Below are 20,461 nucleotides of genomic sequence, written 5' to 3' on the forward strand. Positions count from 1 at the left end.
GAGCTTCTGTCCCTGTACAGTTGGGGTTTGCCACTCTCCTGGCATGTGAATGAGTTCTTATTCACCTTTCTGTCAGTCTCCACATGTTCAGCTCCCTGGAAGTGTTCAGCTCCCTGGAAGTTCACTAAACCCTGTCCTCTTGGGTTTTTATGGAGGCTTCATTATATAGGCATGATTGATTCAATCATCCAATGGCCATTGGTGATCAGCTTGATCTTCTCCCCTTCCTTCCTTCCTCCCCTCCTTCTCTCCTTTTCTTCCCATTCCTCTCCTTTCATTCTCCCCTCTAATCATGCCTTTGTCCTTCTGGTGACCAGCCTCACCTGAATCAATCAGTCAGCAATATTGGCACACAAACAAGCAGCACTTTGGAGAACCCAAGGATATCAGGAGTTGTATGCCAGGAAATGGGAGTGAAAACCAAATATATATTTCACAATATCACTCCTGATAATTCTTAGAAGTGTAATTGTGTTGATTAGTAACAGTATAATTTTAAAGCAGCAGACAATAAGAGACCTTTTGCTTGTTTCTCAGAAACTTATTTCTCCTACTGAGACCCTACTAATTTGGGGCCAGGATAATGTTATTTGAATTCCCATTCAGGAATCTTCAGAAAATTTGTGTCTTATGTATCTGTATATATAAGTGAATAAAATTCTTTTACATATAATGTTTCACTTCTGGGCTTCTAGATTTCTTTTGAAAGAAATGTTTTGTACCATGAATATCAAAAGTTATTTTGGATGCTATTATAAAATTGTTATTGTTTTTTAAAAATATATTCATGATTGTTGCCATAATGTAGACTGCAATTGACTTTTGCACATTTATCTTGTATTATGCAACCTTGCTAAAATTACTACTTAGTTTAGCTTTCTTGGTAGATTCCACAGGATTTTCTACATAGACAAATCATGTCTTCTATAATATAAATAAAGACAGTTTGTTATTCCTTTTCAATCTTGATGACTTTTATCTTTTTCTTGTTTGATTACACTTGTTAGTGCCTGCAGTGCAGTGTTGAATAGAAGTTGTCACAGAGGACATCCTTGCCTTATTCCTGATCTTAGGGGGAAAGCAGTCAGTCTTTCACCTTTAAGTGTAATGTTAGTTTTGGCTTTTTCATAGCTATACCATAACAGGTTAAGGAAGTTCCCTTCTATTCAGAATTTGATGAGTTTTAATTAGGAGTGGATGTTGAATTTCTCAAATACTTTTTCTGCATCTACTGAGAGTATCATATTATTTTTGGTTTTTATGTTTTATGTTTTTTTAAATAGAGATTATGTCTGCCTGTCTTGCCCAGGCTGGTCTTGAACTCCTAATCTCAAGTGATCCTCCTCATTTGGCCTCCAGAAGTGCTGAGCTTTCAGGCATGAGCCACCACAATTGGCTGATGTTTATTTTTTAATCTGTTGATCAACACTGATTAATTTTCTGCTTTAAACCTACGTTCCATTCCTGGTTTAAAAAAAACAAAAAAACTACTTGGTCATGATCTTATTGCCCTTTTTATATATTGTTAAGTTTGGTTTGGTAAAATTGCGTTAATATTTGCATCTTTGTTCATGAGGGATATTGGTCTGTAGTTTTCTTGTGATTTTGTCTGATTTTGGTATCAGGGCTTCATAGAATGAGTCAGGAAGTATATCTTCCTCTTCAATTTTCTGGAAGAGTTGTATAGAATTAATCTGACCTTTAAATGTTAGGTAAAAGTTAATCATAGCACTACACTGTTATGCCTCTTAGGGTTATTTTTAAACCAATGCTTTTTGCCATCAGTATGATACATGGAAGATTTAAACAGTATTCATTCTTTGTTTTTCCACAAAGGACCGTCCTCCTTCTAATATTTGGAAGAAAATAGATCAATCCAGGGACTATAAAAATGGCAATCAACTCAGGGAATATCAACTAGAAGGACTCAACTGGCTCTTGTTCAATTGGTACAATAGGTATGTAGTATATCTTAACAAAAAAAATTTATTTTTTTTAATGTGTGCCAAAATGTGTCAAGTAAACTAGATACGGATGTTGCTGTATTGTTATTGTTATGAAGTCTTCATTATTTAAAGTGAGGTTACCTCAGGAAAATATGTAAATTACAATTTAGGATTCGACTACAGTTGTTTTCTTTAAATGTATACCAATCAGAATAGAAGAAAGTTGGTATGTTGATTAATACTTAAATGTGAAATACCTTTCTAAGAGTCCTAAGACATCTTCTGTGTTATATAATGCTTTTCAACTTATCAACCCATACTACTTTCTGCTAACAATCAGTTCGAATTAGTGGGTTACGAGCAAGGTATACTTACAGGAATTAAAGCTCTATCATTTAACGTAAATCGTCAAAGAAGTAGGTTGTCAGCAATAGATAAGGAATGGAATATAAAATATGAGAACCTAGTAATTAATTACCCCATTTTTATTATTTGTTTTCCAAGGTTTTCAAAATGCCTTACAGAATGTCTTACATTCTTTTTTGAGGTGAAAAGATAATTGCAAAATAAGTGAAAAATGGTACTGCAATTGAGAAAGCGTAGTAGTTACATATGCAAAAGAGCAAATAAAGGCCCTGCTATTAGTAAGAATAGCAAAATGTGATGATGCTTTTATTTAGAATCATTTTTAATCATTTTTACTTTTCACGTGAGTCTTCTGAGTTGTTATGCTTAAGTGATAGTGAGTCATGGACTCAGTTGATGGAAAGAGGCCTGTTATCCCCACAGTGTTCTTTTCCCTGACTTATATTTTCCAAATGTTAATCATCATTTTTCCCAAGAGAACCATGTAGGAAAAGTAGTTGACAAAACATTTTTTTAACTTGTCTTCCCTCATCAGTACCCTTTTCCATCTCCCGCATTGCCCGTTTTAACCTTTCACCACTTTCTTGAAGCCCTTTGTTACAGTTCTGCCCCCTTCACACTCTGTATATGACTGCTTCATAGAGAAACCCAGGGACGGTAGGTAAATTCATCCAAGTTCTTGCTTGCCTTCATATCCAAGCCTACAGATGCGTTAATATCTTCATCCATAGTTATTCTTACCACTGTCCTCATGTATTAGACATGCCATCTCATCTAGTCTTCTTAGAACCTTAGAGCCTTACTTCAATCACTTATCGTTCTCTTTTATATCTCCAGGCCATCCCTAAAGACTGTTGCCATCCCTTCAGTCTATGAACAAATTTGGGTTTAAAATAAACCTTCTATTGGCTCTGCTTCTCTCTCTTTCTCTCTCTCTCTCCCTCTCTCTCCCCATTCCCCTCAGCACCACCACCACTGCCCCCACCCCGACTCCCCTGCATTCTCTGAAACTTTTAACTTTCCAAATCCATGGAATATTTTTCAGCCCTAATTTGCTCTCTGCTGCATTGGTTAGTAGTTGGTACTCCTTTCTTCTTTATTTATTTATTTATTTATTTATTTTTATTATACTTTAAGTTCTAGGGTACATGTGCATAACGTGCAGGTTTGTTACATACGTATACTTATGCCATGTTGGTGTGCTGCACCCATCAACTCGTCAGCACCCATCAATTCATCATTTATATCAGGTATAACTCCCCAATGCAATCCCTCCCTCCTCCCCCCTCCCCATGATAGGCCCCAGTGTGTGATGTTCCCCTTCCCGAGTCCAAGTGATCTCATTGTTCAGTTCCCACCTATGAGTGAGAACATGCGGTGTTTGGTTTTCTGTTCTTGTGATAGTTTGCTAAGAATGATGGTTTCCAGCTGCATCCATGTCCCTACAAAGGACGCAAACTCATCCTTTTTGATGGCTGCATAGTATTCCATGGTGTATATGTGCCACATTTTCTTAATCCAGTCTGTCACAGATGGACATTTGGGTTGATTCCAAGTCTTTGCTATTGTGAATAGTGCCACAATAAACATACGTGTGCATGTGTCTTTGTAGTAGAATAATTTATAATCCTTTGGGTGTATACCCAGTAGTGGGATGGCTGGGTCATATGGTACATTTAGTTCTAGATCCTTGAGGAATTGCCATACTGTTTTCCATAATGGTTGAACTAGTTTACAGTACCACCAACAGTGTAAAAGTGTTCCTATTTCTCCACATCCTCTCCAACACCTGTTGTTTCCTGACTTCTTAATGATTGCCATTCTAACTGGTGTGAGATGGTATCTCATTGTGGTTTTGATTTGCATTTCTTTGATGGTGAGTGATGATGAGCATTTTTTCATGTGTCTGTTGGCTGTATGAATGTCTTCTTTTGAGAAATGTCTGTTCATATCCTTTGCCCACTTTTTGATGGGGTTGTTTGTTTTTTTCTTGTATATTTGTTTGAGTTCTTTGTAGATTCTGGATATTAGCCCTTTGTCAGATGAGTAGGTTGCAAAAATTTTCTCCCATTCTGTAGGTTGCCTGTTCACTCTGATGGTAGTTTCTTTTGGTGTGCAGAAGCTCTTTAGTTTAATTAGATCCCATTTGTCAATTTTGGCTTTTGCTGCCGTTGCTTTTGGTGTTTTAGACATGAAGTCCTTGCCCATGCCTATGTCCTGAATGGTACTACCTAGATTTTCTTCTAGGGTTTTTATGGTATTAGGTCTAACATTTAAGTCTCTAATCCATCTTGAATTAATCTTCGTATAAGGGGTAAGGAAAGGATCCAGTTTCAGCTTTCTACTTATGGCTAGCCAATTTTCCCAGCACCATTTATTGAATAGGGAATCCTTTCCCCATTTCTTGTTTCTCTCAGGTTTGTCAAAGATCAGATGGCTGTAGATGTGTGGTATTATTTCTGAGGACTCTGTTCTGTTCCATTGGTCTATATCTCTGTTGTGGTACCAGTACCATGCTGTTTTGGTTACTGTAGCCTTGTAGTATAGTTTGAAGTCAGGTAGCGTGACGCCTCCAGCTTTGTCCTTTTGACTTAGGATTGTCTTGGCAATGCGGGCTCTTTTTTGGTTCCATATGAACTTTAAAGCCGTTTTTTCCAATTCTGTGAAGAAAGTCATTGGTAGCTTGATGGGGATGGCATTGAATCTATAAATCACCTTGGGCAGTATGGCCATTTTCACGATATTGATTCTTCCTATCCATGAGCATGGTATGTTCTTCCATTTGTTTGTGTCCTCTTTGATTTCACTGAGCAGTGGTTTGTAGTTCTCCTTGAAGAGGTCCTTGACATCCCTTGTAAGTTGGATTCCTAGGTATTTCATTCTCTTTGAAGCAATTGTGAATGGAAGTTCATTCCTGATTTGGCTCTCTGCTTGTCTGTTACTGGTGTATAAGAATGCTTGTGATTTTTGCACATTAATTTTGTATCCTGAGACTTTGCTGAAGTTGCTTATCAGCTTAGGAGATTTTGGGCTGAGACGATGGGGTTTTCTAAATATACAATCATGTCATCTGCAAACAGGGACAATTTGACTTCTTCTTTTCCTAACTGGATACCCTTGATTTCTTTCTCTTGCCTGATTGCCCTAGCCAGAACTTCCAACACTATGTTGAATAGGAGTGGTGAGAGAGGGCATCCCTGTCTTGTGCCAGTTTTCAAAGGGAATTTTTCCAGTTTTTGCCCATTCAGTATGATATTAGCTGTGGGTTTGTCATAAATAGCTCTTATTATTTTGAGGTACGTTCCATCAGTACCGAATTTATTGAGCGTTTTTAGCATGAAGGGCTGTTGAATTTTGTCAAAAGCCTTTTCTGCATCTATTGAGATAATCATGTGGTTCTTGTCTTTGTTTCTGTTTATATGCTGGATTATGTTTATTGATTTGCGAATGTTGAACCAGCCTTGCATCTCAGGGATGAAGCCCACTTGATCATGGTGGATAAGCTTTTTGATGTGCTGCTGAATCCGGTTTGCCAGTATTTTATTGAGAATTTTTGCATCGATGTTCATCAGGGATATTGGTCTAAAATTCTCTTTTTTTGTTGTGTCTCTGCCAGACTTTGGTATCAAGATGATGTTGGCCTCATAAAATGAGTTAGGGAGGATTCCCTCTTTTTCAATTGATTGGAATAATTTCAGAAGGAATGGTACCAGCTCCTCCTTGTACCTCTGGTAGAATTCAGCTGTGAATCCATCTGGTCCTGGACTTTTTTTGGTGGGTAGGCTATTAATTGTTGCCTCAATTTCAGAGCCTGCTATTGGTCTATTCAGGGATTCAACTTCTTCCTGGTTTAGTCTTGGGAGAGTGTAAGTGTCCAGGAAATTATCCATTTCTTCTAGATTTTCTAGTTGATTTGCGTAGAGATGTTTATAGTATTCTCTGATGGTTGTTTGTATTTCTGTGGGGTCGGTGGTGATATCCCCTTTATCATTTTTTATTGCGTCTATTTGATTCCTCTCTCTTTTCTTCTTTATTAGTCTTGCTAGCGGTCTGTCAATTTTGTTGATCTTTTCAAAAAACCAACTCCTGGATTCATTGATTTTTTGGAGGGTTTTTTGTGTCTCTATCTCCTTCAGTTCTGCTCTGATCTTAGTTATTTCTTGCCTTCTGCTAGCTTTTGAATGTGTTTGCTCTTGCCTCTCTAGTTCTTTTAATTGTGATGTTAGAGTGTCAATTTTAGATCTTTCCAGCTTTCTCTTGTGGGCATTTAGTGCTATAAATTTCCCTCTACACACTGCTTTAAATGTGTCCCAGAGATTCTGGTATGTTGTGTCTTTGTTTTCATTGGTTTCAAATAACATCTTTATTTCTGCTTTCGTTATGTACCCAGTAGTCATTCAGGAGCAGGTTGTTCAGTTTCCATGTAGTTGAGCGGTTTTGATTGAGTTTCTTAGTCCTGAGTTCTAGTTTGATTGCACTGTGGTCTGAGAGACAGTTTGTTATAATTTCTGTTCTTGTACATTTGCTGAGGAGTGCTTTACTTCCAATTATGTGGTCAATTTTGGAATAAGTGCGATGTGGTGCTGAGAAGAATGTATATTCTGTTGATTTGGGGTGGAGAGTTCTATAGATGTCTATTAGGTCCGCTTGGTGCAGAGATGAGTTCAATTCCTGGATATCCTTGCTAACTTTCTGTCTTGTTGATCTGTCTAATGTTGACAGTGAAGTGTTGACGTCTCCCATTATTATTGTATGGGAGTCTAAGTCCCTTTGTAAGTCTCTAAGGACTTGCTTTATCACTCTGAACCCCAACAGCTTCCACAGTGTGACTCTCTCCTAGCTCTGCAGTACCTGTGACTATTCCTTTCAATAGTCTGCTGGTTCTTCTTCCTCTGCCTGCCCTATAGATAGTGTGTTTGCCTGCCCTTGGTTCTGTCTTTAGCTCTCTTTTCATATTACATGTTTATTCTCTCTAAGCCATATTCTATACTCCCCGTGCCTTCACGTAACAGTAATATTCTAATGGTCCCATACTTTTATCTCTAAGGTCTTGAACTCTGGGCCCATGTTTTTATTTGGCTCTTGTTACCTGAGTGTCTATCTCAATGATTCTTTAAACACACTAGAATAAAAATTAATATTATTTCCTGTTTCTTCCCCATCAAAATTGTTCTTCCTTTGCTTTTTCCATCTTGGTTAATGATAACACAATTCCTTTAGTCACCCAGACTGAAATCTGGCTTCACCCTGTACCCCATACATTGGTAACTAGGTCCATTTCATTCTAACCCACAATTAATTCTGGAAAATTCTCTCCCCCTAGCTTCTCCTCTCTTAGACCAGGTACCCACACTTTCTTCCCTGCAGTTAATGGTGCTTTCCCAGTTACTGTCCCAACTTCTAGTCACCTCAACCTCTAATATCGACAATAGCACCAGAGTAAACTTTAAAATACAAACCTAATCTCACTGGATTTGTTTGAAGCATGCCAGTAATTTCCATTGCATAATAAAATGGCAAATGTCTTCTGTGTATGACCCTGCTTCCTCAATAATCTCTGCTCCTTTTACCTTCCCCTCCAAACCATAGAAGACAACTTTTGGTCCCTCAGTTCATCATGTTCTTCACACTTCTGCGCATTCACTATACTCTCTGGCAAAAATCCTACTCATTACTGACCTCCTTTCTGAAGGAGGTCTTCTTTCATCTCTTCTAGCCAGAGTTGAGGCTTAATCTTTCAAGCCTCCATAATAAACCATACTGATGATTCTTAATTGACCAACATATCGTAATCATCTATGAAGCTTATTTTTGAAATTATAACTTATTTTATCTTATTTCATACGCATTGAATCAGAATGTATGGGGGGGGGCTTGAGTATCTGTTTTTTTTTTCAAGCTTTGTAAGCTCTTCTGATGTGCAGCCACAATTGAAAACCAGTGCTTTATCTGTGCTTCAGTGATAGCACATTGCATGACTATTTATTTATTTGCATGTCAGCTTCTGTAATAGATACACACCCCTGAAAGGCAGATAACATGTACTATTTGTTTTGTCTTCTCATACTGTCCTTAGATATAGAAGGTATTTATTAAATGATTCCTGAACAAATAATATATTAAGTTGGCCTTGCCCTTCCCTTTTCTTTTTTAAAAAATCAAACATCTAATGGGTGGTATCCTTATTTTGGAGCTACAGAAATCTTTAGGTGTCCCTTTGCAGGATTTTAATAAAATTGTAATCTTAAGCCTACTGTGCACTTAAGCAACTTGTACATTTTTATAAATGCAACTGTTTTATTTGATCTTTGATTATCTTTGTATATTTAAAGTATAGAAAAAAACCCAGTGTATGCATGGATAATATATTTGTTTATTTCAGACGAAACTGCATTTTAGCAGATGAAATGGGTCTTGGCAAAACTATTCAATCAATTACATTCCTCTACGAAATCCTTCTGACTGGTATAAGAGGACCTTTCCTGATTATTGCTCCACTTTCTACTATTGCAAACTGGGAGAGAGAGTTTCGTACGTGGACTGACATTAACGTTGTGGTTTATCATGGGAGCCTGATTAGCAGACAGATGATACAACAATACGAGATGTACTTCAGGGATTCACAGGTGTGTTATTATTTTGTTTGTTGTTTGAAAGGTCAGGGCTGAAAAAGATAAGTATTACCTACCAATTATTTTCAAATTTAGGATACATTTAGTTGCCTACCTAGATCTTAGTTCAAGCTCTTTTATTCATCATTTTTATTTTACAGTAAATTTGAGTAGCTGACGAGAACAATGAGAAAAGTCAGTTTAATGCTCTAGTTAACTATAATGAAGTATGCAGATTTAAACAATGCACAAGTTTCATTGTAATTCTTAAGTTTTCAACTAGAGTAATAATTTTACTAATTGTTTCTAAATGCACATTAGATTTATTTTTAGAGTAATAACTGTCTCTGATCATTGTCCAGCTTTTAAAAATTTAAATCTTCACTAATACCACAGGCTTAAATGCCTGTTGAGTGGAGACCATAGGTTCTCTTTCATGTTCAATGGATTTTTATTTTAGACATTTTTTAAAATGTGGTTTGTTTTGCTTACCAAAACAGGTATACCTCCATCTTTTTCTCCTTAGGATTGATTATTTCAGTACTCTAGTGGTTTGATGATATTCCTCTCTCCATGTATTTTAGAGGAGCATTTTCTGTTTTACTTTGACCACTTACTCTTTAAGAAGGGATTTCCTATCTCTTCTAAATACATAGATCATAAAATAAAGGGATGACAACTTAAAAATTTTCTAGCAGAAAGTTCAGACTAGAAAACATAGGCCAGGCATGGTAGCTCACACTTATAATCTTAACACTTTGGGAGGCCGAGGTGGGAGGATTGCTTGAGGCCAGGAGTTCCAGATTAGTCTGATCAACATATCAAGACGCCATCTCTACAAAAAAAAAAAAAATATTTTTAAAAAAAGAAAACGTGAAATGCCAAGTCATGGTCTTGAATGTTCATATGAATCATTTTATTAAAGTATTAAATAATGAAATCAATAAACACAATTCACAAAAAGGGTACTTTTTAAATGGAAAATGGCACCCTACATTAAAAGCACCTTAGTATTTTTTCTTTCACTCATTCTGTTGTTCTAAAAGGATCATTTTAACACATGACCAGATTATGTGATATGATAGAGGTTGAAATAAGATAATGTACATAGCCTTCTACTTTTGTCTCCCAATGATAACTATTTTCTACCTGTTTGAGCCCAAGAGTTTGAGGCCGCAGTGAGCTATGATCACACCACTGCACTGAAGCCTGGGTGACAGCAAGACCCTGTCCCTAAAAAAAGGAAAAGAATCAAACTATAATCTAATTAAGGTATCATGGACTCCAAAGGTGCAAAGGTGACTATTTTCACTTGAAGAATAATTAATTATATAGGTGCTTAATTTCATATAAATGTCATTGTTTCAACCTTGGAAGTAGGAAGCAAAATGAGGAACAGGAACAAAATCAGTTAATTTATCCATTTTCAAACTCTTGGGCTTAAGTGATCCTCCCAAGTAGCTGAGACTACAGGAGTGCGTTTCCACACCTGGCTAATTATTTTATTTTTTGTGAAGATGGGGTCTCAGTTTGTTGCCCAGGCTGGTCTTGAACTCAAGTAATCCTCCCACCTCAGCCTCCCAAAGTGCTGGGATTACAGGCAGGAGCCACTGTACCTGGCCTAGTGTTTTGTTTTTCTTACTCACACATTTGTAGAATTTTAGAGCTGTATGTTGTCATAAAAATTATTTAATTTGGCCGGGCGCGGTGGCTCAAGCCTGTAATCCCAGCACTTTGGGAGGCCGAGGCGGGCGGATCACAAGGTCAGGAGATCGAGACCATCCTGGCTAACACGGTGAAACCCCCTCTCTACTAAAAAGTACAAAAAACTAGCCGGGCGAGGTGGCGGGCGCCTGTGGTCCCAGCTACTTGGGAGGCTGAGGCAGGAGAATGGCTTGAACCCGGGAGGCGGAGCTTGCAGTGAGCTGAGATCCGGCCACTGCACTCCAGCCTGGGCGACAGAGCGAGACTCCGTCTCAAAAAAAAAAAAAAATTATTTAATTTGACATTCTCATTTTTTACAGAAAGCACAACTAATGCCTTGAGACTTAAACAGATTTTTAACAAAGTTACAATTTTAATGTATGTGTCACATGAGTTTGGCATAAATATGATAGCCAAAAACTTGGAAGATCCTTGATATGTAATAAACTGATTTGTATATATTAAATATTGTATTTTTATGATAAATATTACAAATTCTAGATATATGTTACCCAAAGAGGTTTTAAATTTCAAAAGATAAAGATGTCTCCTGTAATGAGATAAATAGATCTGTACTTCAAATATAAAAATAACTTTTAGAGTTAACTCTTTCTAATATATTTTCATATAAATTAAATCAATATTTAACTTCTTTTTTTTTACGTTATCAAATAGCTTGAAATAACAGTAGTACTAAAATTATGCTAAAATTTTTCTAAATTGCCCTGGGAAAAGTAATAGAAGTGATAAACTAATAACCACAAACATTTATCTAGTATTTACCATGTGCCAGGCATTATGCTAAACAGTTTACACATATTTTTTCACTTAATCTTTGTAATATCAACCTTGTAAAATAGGCAGTATTATCTCCATTTTACACATGAGGAAACTGAGGCTAAAGAAGTTGCGTAGATTGCTGCAAAATCACAGTACAAAACCAGGATTAATAAACTCAAACCAATCAAATTCAAGAGCCCTTGTTATTAAACACTGTGATATCAGCTTCACTGAATATATTATATCCCAGGTTTTTAGAGCTGCATAAATGTCATAGATTTATAATTTATAACTATTTTAATAATATTCTACTGCAGCTATTATTCAACTTAATGGCCAGTATACACAATTAATATTAACTAATCTAAAATTAATTAGGTTAATATTTATTAAAATCTATGTCAGAATACCCAACTGTTCTTATCCCTTCTTTTCACTTAATACCCAATAGCTTATGTTTTCAACCTTGTTTAAACACTCTCTTCACTTAGATTCCAAGACTTCATCCTATCCTACATCACCACTTATTCTTTCTCAAGCCCCCTTTATTGGTTCCTTCTTATCTTCCCTGTATCTAAACTCTGCGGTAACCCAGGACTCAGTCTTCAAACTCTTTTGTATGTATACTCATTATCTCACAGATTTGATTCATACACGTAACTTTGAATACCATCTGTACTGCTGAAATTCCTAAGCCTGTATCACCAGCTCTAAACTCTTTCCTAAATTCCAGAGTCATATCCAAATACCTACTTAACTCTACATGGATATGTCTAATAGAGGTCTCAAAATTAAAACATACAAAATCAAAATCCAAAACTACTTCTTTTTAGTAAATAACAACATGAACTTCCAGTTGTTCAAGCTAAAATTTTTAGAGGTAAATTTGAGGCCCTACTGTATCTCACTCCATACTTAACCATTGGAAAATCCTGTTGGCTCTGCTTTCAAAATGTATCTAGAACTGACCACTTCTCTGAACTCCAATGAAGAGATCTTGCTTGCATTACTATGGCAGCTTTCTAACTGTTCGCCGTGATCCTGTCCTTGGCCTCTTCAGACAGGTTTCATCACAACTGCCAAAGGGACTTTTAAAAAATATATGTCAAATCAGGACACTTCTTACAAACCCCTTCAGTAGTGTCTTGCTCAGAGCCAAAGTTTGTATTAACAGTTTTCAAGTCCTGCAGTTGACCACATCGCCTCCCCCACTCACTGGGTTTCAAACACTCTGGCTTTCTATTTGAATGCTATTTGAATGCTGTCAAAGATACTCCTACCTTAGGGCCTTCCTACTTACTGCTTCTTTTACCAAGAATGCTTTCTTTTATAGATCTCTAGATATCAACATGACTTCTTCCCTCATCTTTAGATCTTTCCTCAAATATCACATTGCACTAATGGTCTCCCAACCACTCTATATAAAACTGCAGTGGTCACCTCCAACCTTATACTTCTTATCCCACATCCTTGTTTTATTTTATTCCACAGTCCTTATCTCTAATTTACTTTTTAAAAAATTATTTTCTTAATAACTGTGTCCTGCATTTGATTCAGTAGAATATAAGTTGTAATGGGATAATTATTTTTATCTGTTTTGTTTACTGCTGTATCTCCAGCAACTAGAACAGAGTCTGGCACATGGATACTCAATATCTGCTGAATAAAGTATTTGGATGGCTAATTATTCGCTCTTTATTTGCTGTTATATTTGTGAACTCATTGGTGTAAGTAATAAGAACTAATACTGAAATCTCATTAGCCAGATTTTATCATGATTTATTTCTTGCCTAAAATTATTATAATTCTTAAAAATTATCATAAAACATTTTACCAAGAAATACTCATTTGGATACAGTTATTAATAATATAATTATGTTGGCATAATTTTTAACATTATTGAACACAGCAATATAATACAGTTTCAATGATAAAAGTTTTCATTGTAGGGGAGTGTCTGCATATATAAAAATTTCATTAGAAATGTTTTATAACATGTTATCAGATACCATTTGACAGGAATAAAAAATATGCAATTAAAATATTCCAGCAAATAATTATATTTGATCATTTCTAGGGGCGTATCATTCGAGGAGCTTACAGATTCCAAGCTATCATCACCACTTTTGAAATGATTCTTGGAGGCTGTGGAGAGCTTAATGCAATTGAATGGCGATGTGTGATTATTGATGAAGCACATAGGTTAAAAAATAAAAATTGTAAACTCTTAGAGGGCCTGAAACTCATGAATCTGGTAAGTAACTTATTATTATGACCATTGAGTTTATTAGATGTATAGTAAAAGGTCATAAAGTTAATGCTAAAAATTTTTCTTTTTAATTTTAGAATATAAGTACATCTGAATCCTATCTATGATAATTTAGATTTTTTTTTTGGCCTTAATTTGTAAGAAAAAGATTCTGTTTCCTACGACTTCCAATTTTTTAGCTCTTTCCTTCAAAAAGCATTAGTAATTAATTTTTAAAATAAGACCTCTACAGAGTATGTACTATTTAAAAGAAAATAAGACCATAAGTTTTTGGGGTTTTTTGTTTGTTTGTTTGTTTGTTTGAGATGGAGTTTCTCTCTTGTTGCCCAGATGGAGTGCAGTGGTGCAGTTTCCACTCACTGCAACCTCTGCCTCCCGGGTTCAAGTGATTCTCCTGCCTCAGCCTCCCGAGTAGCTGGGATTACAGGCATGTGCTACCATGCCTGGCTAGTTTTGTATTTTTAATAGAGATGGAGTTTCTCCATGTTGGTCAGGCTGGTCTCGAACTCCCGGTCTCAGGTGATCCGCCCACCTCGGCGGACTCCAAAAGTACTGGGATTACAGACGTGAGCCACTGTGCCCGGCCAAGACCGTAAGTTTTAAGCCATAAATTCCTTAATAGAAAGCCCCTTTACCAAAGTTGTATTATTCAGATCATTTATGATAAAAAGTCCTACACAATTCTACATGTTTAACATATGTTGGTTATAATTAATAATGAGATTTCTTATGGTCATCTTTTTGTTAGTGTGTTTGCTTCTTTCAAATGAAAACATTTTTTAAACATTTTGATTTTTAATTAAGATCACATAATTACTACATGAGCACTTGAACAAATAATTCAAATACAAAGAACCACATTCTGTAAAAACTTAAAGTGTTCCTTTTTACTCCCTGTCTATCTGTGCCACACACCCAGTTCAACACCTCATTCCAGTATGGTTTCCTGTTTATCTTTCTAGGCCATTTGCTACCATATACATAATATGCAGATTCACAGATGCATATACAAATATTTAGCATGGGAATTTAGAGGTTTTGTCAAATAAAATTTTAAATAATTTGTACTACCATTAAAAATATTCTATATTCATTTTCTTCTTTTATATTATGTTTAATTTTTAAGGAATTCTAGTTTCAAAGCATATTTCAATTAGCCCTTTACATTCTTGTATTGTAACCTCAGTGATTTGATAATTCGTTCATGTTTGAAGAGTTAAATGATGATCATCCAAATTATAAATAATGAGCACTCTTTGGTATACAAATTACCATACTAAGAATGTTTGAGTACAAAAGAAAAAATGCCCTCTTTATTAGAATATTGATTTCTTTTCTTCTAAAATTATTTAGAATTTTTAAAGGCATGAATAGCATACAAAGTGAAGTATTTCAGAATGATACAGAGGTTTTAAAAAGTGATTGGGAAAGTACATTCCTAAAGATTTGTGGGTAGAGATGTAGTTTTTTGAGTTAACTCTTGAAAATTATGAGTTTGGGTACCGTGGCTCACACCTGTAATCCCAGCACTTTGGGATTACTTGAGACCTGGAGCTTGAGACCAGCTAGGTAACATAGTAAGACCTCATCTCTACAAAAAAAAAAAGTAAAAATTAGCCAGGTGTTTTGGTGCATACCTGTAGTCCTAGCTACTTGGGAGTCTGAGGCAGGAGGATCCCTTAAGCCCAGGAGTTCAAGGTTACAGTGGCACCACTGTAATTTATTCTAATCATTGTAATTATGTTGTACATGTAATGCTGAACTATGATGGCATCACTGCACTCCAGCCTGGGTGTCACAGCAAGACCTTGTCTCTAAACAAACAAACAAACAAAATATAGAGAGAGAGAGTCAGAAAAATATTTGCATATTGAACCTTTGATAACCTAAGTCAGCTTTCATATAATTATAGTACTGTGATGTTTGATGTGAATTGTTCTCACTTTATGTAGGAACACAAGGTGCTTTTGACTGGCACACCTCTCCAAAATACAGTTGAAGAACTATTTAGTCTTCTTCACTTTCTTGAACCCTTAAGGTTTCCTTCTGAAGCAACATTTATGCAAGAATTTGGGGATCTGAAAACAGAGGAACAGGTATCCTATTGCTCTTTGTAAATACATTCATCACATTTCTTATCATTGTAATTATTTTGTATGTGTAATTAAATGCTCACTTACGTTATATGTATTTTTGTCATTTTTCATTCAGGTACAGAAACTTCAGGCCATCCTGAAACCAATGATGTTGAGACGATTAAAAGAAGATGTGGAAAAGAAGTTGGCACCTAAAGAAGAAACCATCATTGAAGTAGAACTTACTAATATTCAAAAGAAATACTACCGGGCTATCTTGGAAAAGAACTTTTCTTTTTTATCCAAAGGAGCAGGACAAACTAATGTACCTAACTTGGTCAATACCATGATGGAGCTCAGGAAATGTTGTAATCATCCATATCTTATCAAAGGTAGCTAAGAAAGATTATAACAAATACATTTTTCTTGCAACAAATACTAATGAATAAATAAACAGAACACACTACAGCTGTAGTGGCTGTTATGACTCTCTACTGTGATAGTCTAAGGAATTACAAGTGTTACAGAATCAGAGGCAATGTGAACTACTTCGTTACAGTGACTGATGTTAGCACACCAGGTTATGACAGCAGCAGTTTGTTCTGTATAATTTCAGCTAGAATTTGTCTGCTTGTTTAATCCTCCTCATGGGCAAAGACAGCAAAGCCCATTTTTGGGGCTTCTGCATTTCCATTTTTTTCCTGGTTTCTTTCCAGTCTAGATACATCAGTTAGTGTTTCAGTTCTTGTGCTGTAATAATGTTACTTTTTAAGATCTTACCAGGTTCTCTCCCAGTGTTCTCTCTGTACAATATTTGGGTTTTTCACTTATTCTTGGGAATATACCCCTCTCTACTCACTTCATTCAAGACAGCTGGTCTCTTGTAGTTATAGCACTCTCTTATGGCTAGACAGGCTGAGGAAAGGAATACAGAGAGCCTCTTTAATTCTGATTTGGATTATCTGAAGGAAGTATTCATCAAGGACCTGTAACATGGCTTTCATTTTAATTTATTCTCTTCTTTCTTTTTCTGTGTTTTTTTTTCTTTTGTTTTTGTTTTTGTTCTTTTTAAGATACAGTGTCACTCTATCTCCCACGCTGGAGTACAGAGGTGTGTTCATAGCTCACAGTAGCCTCAAGCTCCTAGAAACTGATCCTTCCGCCTCAGCCTCCTTAGTAACTAGAACTAGGCATATACACCACCATTCCCAGCTGATTTCTTTTTTTTCTTTTTGGTAGAGATGGAGTCTTGTTATATTGCCCATGCTGGTCTCAAACTACTGGCCTCAAGAAATCCTTCAGCCTTGGTCTCCCAAAGTGCTGTGATTACAGGCGCGAGACATTGCACCTAGCCTTAATTTTTTCTTGTTTCCTTGTTTTGATGCCTAACAAGATGCCCATAGACACATCCAGATCAACTATGATCATCCTTCAGTGATGACCACTATTATGATTGCTGTTTAAATATTAGATGTTTAAAAATATATGTGTTTACCAGCTGAGTTAGGATCACAGTTTTATTTTTTCCCTAGTAGCATTCATTAAACATTTAGCAAACATAAATTTATACAAGGTATTATGCCAGGTGTCTGAGATCTCGAGATAAAAAGATGTTTAAGACATTGTTTATGTCCTCAATGGAATTACGGTCTGGTATTGGTGAAGGTTCAGCAACAAGCATAAATAATTCTAATAAAAGCAATGTACATGCCATTAGAAAATTATGTTACAAAAGCACACAGGAGCACTAATTTTGATTAAAAGGAAAGCAGTTGGGAATTTCCTGCATTTGTGCATTGCTATTACCTTCTATTTCTTTGACAGGTGCTGAGGAGAAAATACTTGGAGAATTTAGAGATGCATATAATCCAGCTGCTTCTGATTTTCATCTTCAAGCGATGATCCAGTCTGCTGGTAAATTGGTCCTTATTGATAAATTGCTTCCCAAAATGAAAGCCGGAGGTCATAAAGTGCTCATCTTCTCTCAGATGGTTCGCTGCCTTGACATCCTGGAGGACTATCTCATACATAAAAGGTAAAGCATACTGTAATCCACTGAATTATACTGTGAATTATGCTAAGTTTGTGCTATTAAGATTTGTGGGCCGGGCGCGGTGGCTCAAGCCTGTAATCCCAGCACTTTGGGAGGCCGAGACGGGCGGATCACAAGGTCAGGAGATCGAGACCATCCTGGCGAACACAGTGAAACCCCGTCTCTACTAAAAAATACAAAAAACTAGCCGGGCGAGGTGGTGGGCGCCTGTAGTCCCAGCTACTTGGGAGGCTGAGGCAGGAGAATGGCATGAACCCAGGAGGCGGAGCTTGCAGTGAGCTGAGATCCGGCCACTGCACTCCAGCCTGGGCGGCAGAGCGAGACTCCGCCTCAAAAAAAAAAAAAAAAAAAAGATTTGTGCAGCACTGTAATGTAAATGAACTTTAATCATATCTTTCTCTTATCCTATATTAGAATAATGCATTCAAATTTATAAGTAAAGATTGTTTAGGATTGTGTGTTATGTTTTCCTAACCTGCATATGTTGCAATATTAGATGTGCCTGAGGAGTCCAATTAAGAAAAGCTTGCAAATAAATATTTGATTTGTTGACCCAGGAATGGGTTTAATAATGTGCATTTTACTTGATTAATAAACCTTGTGGATGAAACTTTAAATAGACTTATATTTACAGCAGTCATCTTCAAAATTGAAAAAAGTGATTCAAGAACCTTTGGATCTATTTCATTATTATAATTAGAGCCTTAAGCTGTAGGACTTTTGTTATATACTATATAAAATTTGTTCATGCTTTCATATTTTCTGATTTGTTTCAATGTGTGTTTTTTGTTTTGTTTATTGGTACATCACAATAAGATAATGTTAAATGTTGTCTAATCAGGCGGGGCGCGGTAGCTTATGCCTGTAATCGCAGCACTTTGGGAGGCTGAGGCGGGCAGATCATGAGGTCAGGAGATGGAGACCATCCTGGCTAACATGGTGAAACCCTGTCTCTACTGAAAAAAAAAAAATACAAAATATTATTCGGGCGCGGTGGTGGGAGCCTGTAGTCCCAGCTACTCGGGAGGCTGAGGCAGGAGAATGGTGTGAACCCAGGAGTCGGAACTTGCAATGAGCCAAGATCGCACCACTGCACTCCAGCCTGGGCGACAGAGCGAGACTCCGTCTCAAAATAAAATAAAATAAAATAAAGTATTGTCTAATCAGTATTTAGGCTATAATAGGCTAATTATCATAGGATAGTTTATCAGACCATTAGGATTCCATCTGATAGTAACATATTAATAATGTAAAAGAGAATCAGAAATTTCAGCTGTAGATTTTTTGTTTTGTTTTTATTTTTTTTTATTTTTGTTTTGTTGGTTTTTTTTTTTTTTTTTTTTAAAGACATGATCTCAGTCTGTTGCCCAGGGTGTTGTGCAGTGGTGTGACAATAGCTCGTTGCAACCTCGAACTCCTGAGCTCAAGCAGTCCTCCAACCTCAGCCTCCCAGGAAGCTGGGACTACAAGCATGCACTACCACACCCTGCTAATTTATTTTTGATAGAGACACGGTCTCACTGTGTTGTCCAAGCTGGTCTCAAACTCCTGGGCTCAAGCAGTTCTTCCACCTCAGCCTCCCAAAGTGCTAGGATTATAGGTATGAGCCACCGCATCTGACTTGCAGATTTTAATTCAATAGATTTTAACCCATATAGATAAGTAAAGGTCTATACTGTTTTATATTATTAGAGATTGTGTAGTTCATTTTTATTTCTCATTTTTATTTCTGGTTCCATTTTTAATGTCAGTGTCCTACTCTTTAGCCTCATTTTAAAATGTATATTACTCTCAATTTTATATCGTGTGATATGAACATTAAGTTGCACTGTTCCCAAAAATAGTAATTCTTACATTTTTTAAATCTCCTTACATGGAGAACTTATACAGATAAAACTGTACTTATAAATTTCTATTGTAATAAATTTCATGGAAAATTCAGAGTTTCTTTTATTGTCATAAGAAACATTATTAGAAGTCTTTCGTCCGTTTTGCAGGTACCAGAGATAATCGTGGGGTGACTGCTAAAACTCTAGTAAATCATATGTAGAAATGTGTCATATGTCATATGTATACCACTTAGAGTCCAAGCTCCTAAATTTTTATCTATTTTATTTTTATTGGATGTCTTGCAGTTTTTGAGTTTTGTATATGTTAAATGGGGAAGGATAAAGGAAGTTAAAAGATAATTACTTTGCAGTAATGACTATAAAGAATTCAACAGCATTCCAGTGTGTTCTTAATAGACTGCGATATAGAAGCAAGTATGTCAGTTAAGAGCATTATGGATTAAGGACAAAAGAAACATTCATAGCCTTCTTGTATAAAGTCTTTGTGAAAGTCTTTATTTCTTGCAAGAAGGTGATGTATTATGGTGAGATCAGCAAAGCAGTTTTTAATAGACTGCCTTTTGTTATTCTAACTTCTGAAATAAAATTCATTGTAGTGGTCTTTTACCTATACATCCAGGAATTCAGAGGTTTTATATCTTTATATTTGTTTTTGTTTTCTCCGTAGCACCAACACCAAAAAGTATAAAGTCACAGAAACTAATTGAGATGATATTGCTCCTTAATTTTAGAGAAAACATAATGCTGCAGGAAAACTGACTTTCCATTTGATAGAATATGTCTTCAATTTTATTATAATTATTTATG

General features: G+C 36.1%; 1 protein-coding gene across 15 annotated transcripts in view; it reads left to right on the plus strand.

Moving 5' to 3' along the window:
• CHD9 (chromodomain helicase DNA binding protein 9) overlaps positions 1 to 20,461 on the plus strand; it is a 281,390-nt gene that overhangs the window by 183,731 nt on the left and 77,198 nt on the right. For all 15 annotated transcript variants that reach the window (XM_033218386.1, XM_033218390.1, XM_033218389.1 and 12 more), the window contains 6 exons: positions 1,837 to 1,958; positions 8,695 to 8,938; positions 13,485 to 13,661; positions 15,629 to 15,772; positions 15,888 to 16,143; positions 17,576 to 17,786. In XM_033218386.1, coding sequence (XP_033074277.1) covers positions 1,837 to 1,958; positions 8,695 to 8,938; positions 13,485 to 13,661; positions 15,629 to 15,772; positions 15,888 to 16,143; positions 17,576 to 17,786 — 1,154 coding nt within the window. The remainder of the gene's footprint in view (positions 1 to 1,836; positions 1,959 to 8,694; positions 8,939 to 13,484; positions 13,662 to 15,628; positions 15,773 to 15,887; positions 16,144 to 17,575; positions 17,787 to 20,461) is intronic.

Source organism: Trachypithecus francoisi, unplaced genomic scaffold (assembly GCF_009764315.1).
Source record: "Trachypithecus francoisi isolate TF-2019V2 unplaced genomic scaffold, Tfra_2.0 Lachesis_group10, whole genome shotgun sequence".
Classification (NCBI taxonomy): Eukaryota; Metazoa; Chordata; class Mammalia; order Primates; family Cercopithecidae; genus Trachypithecus; species Trachypithecus francoisi.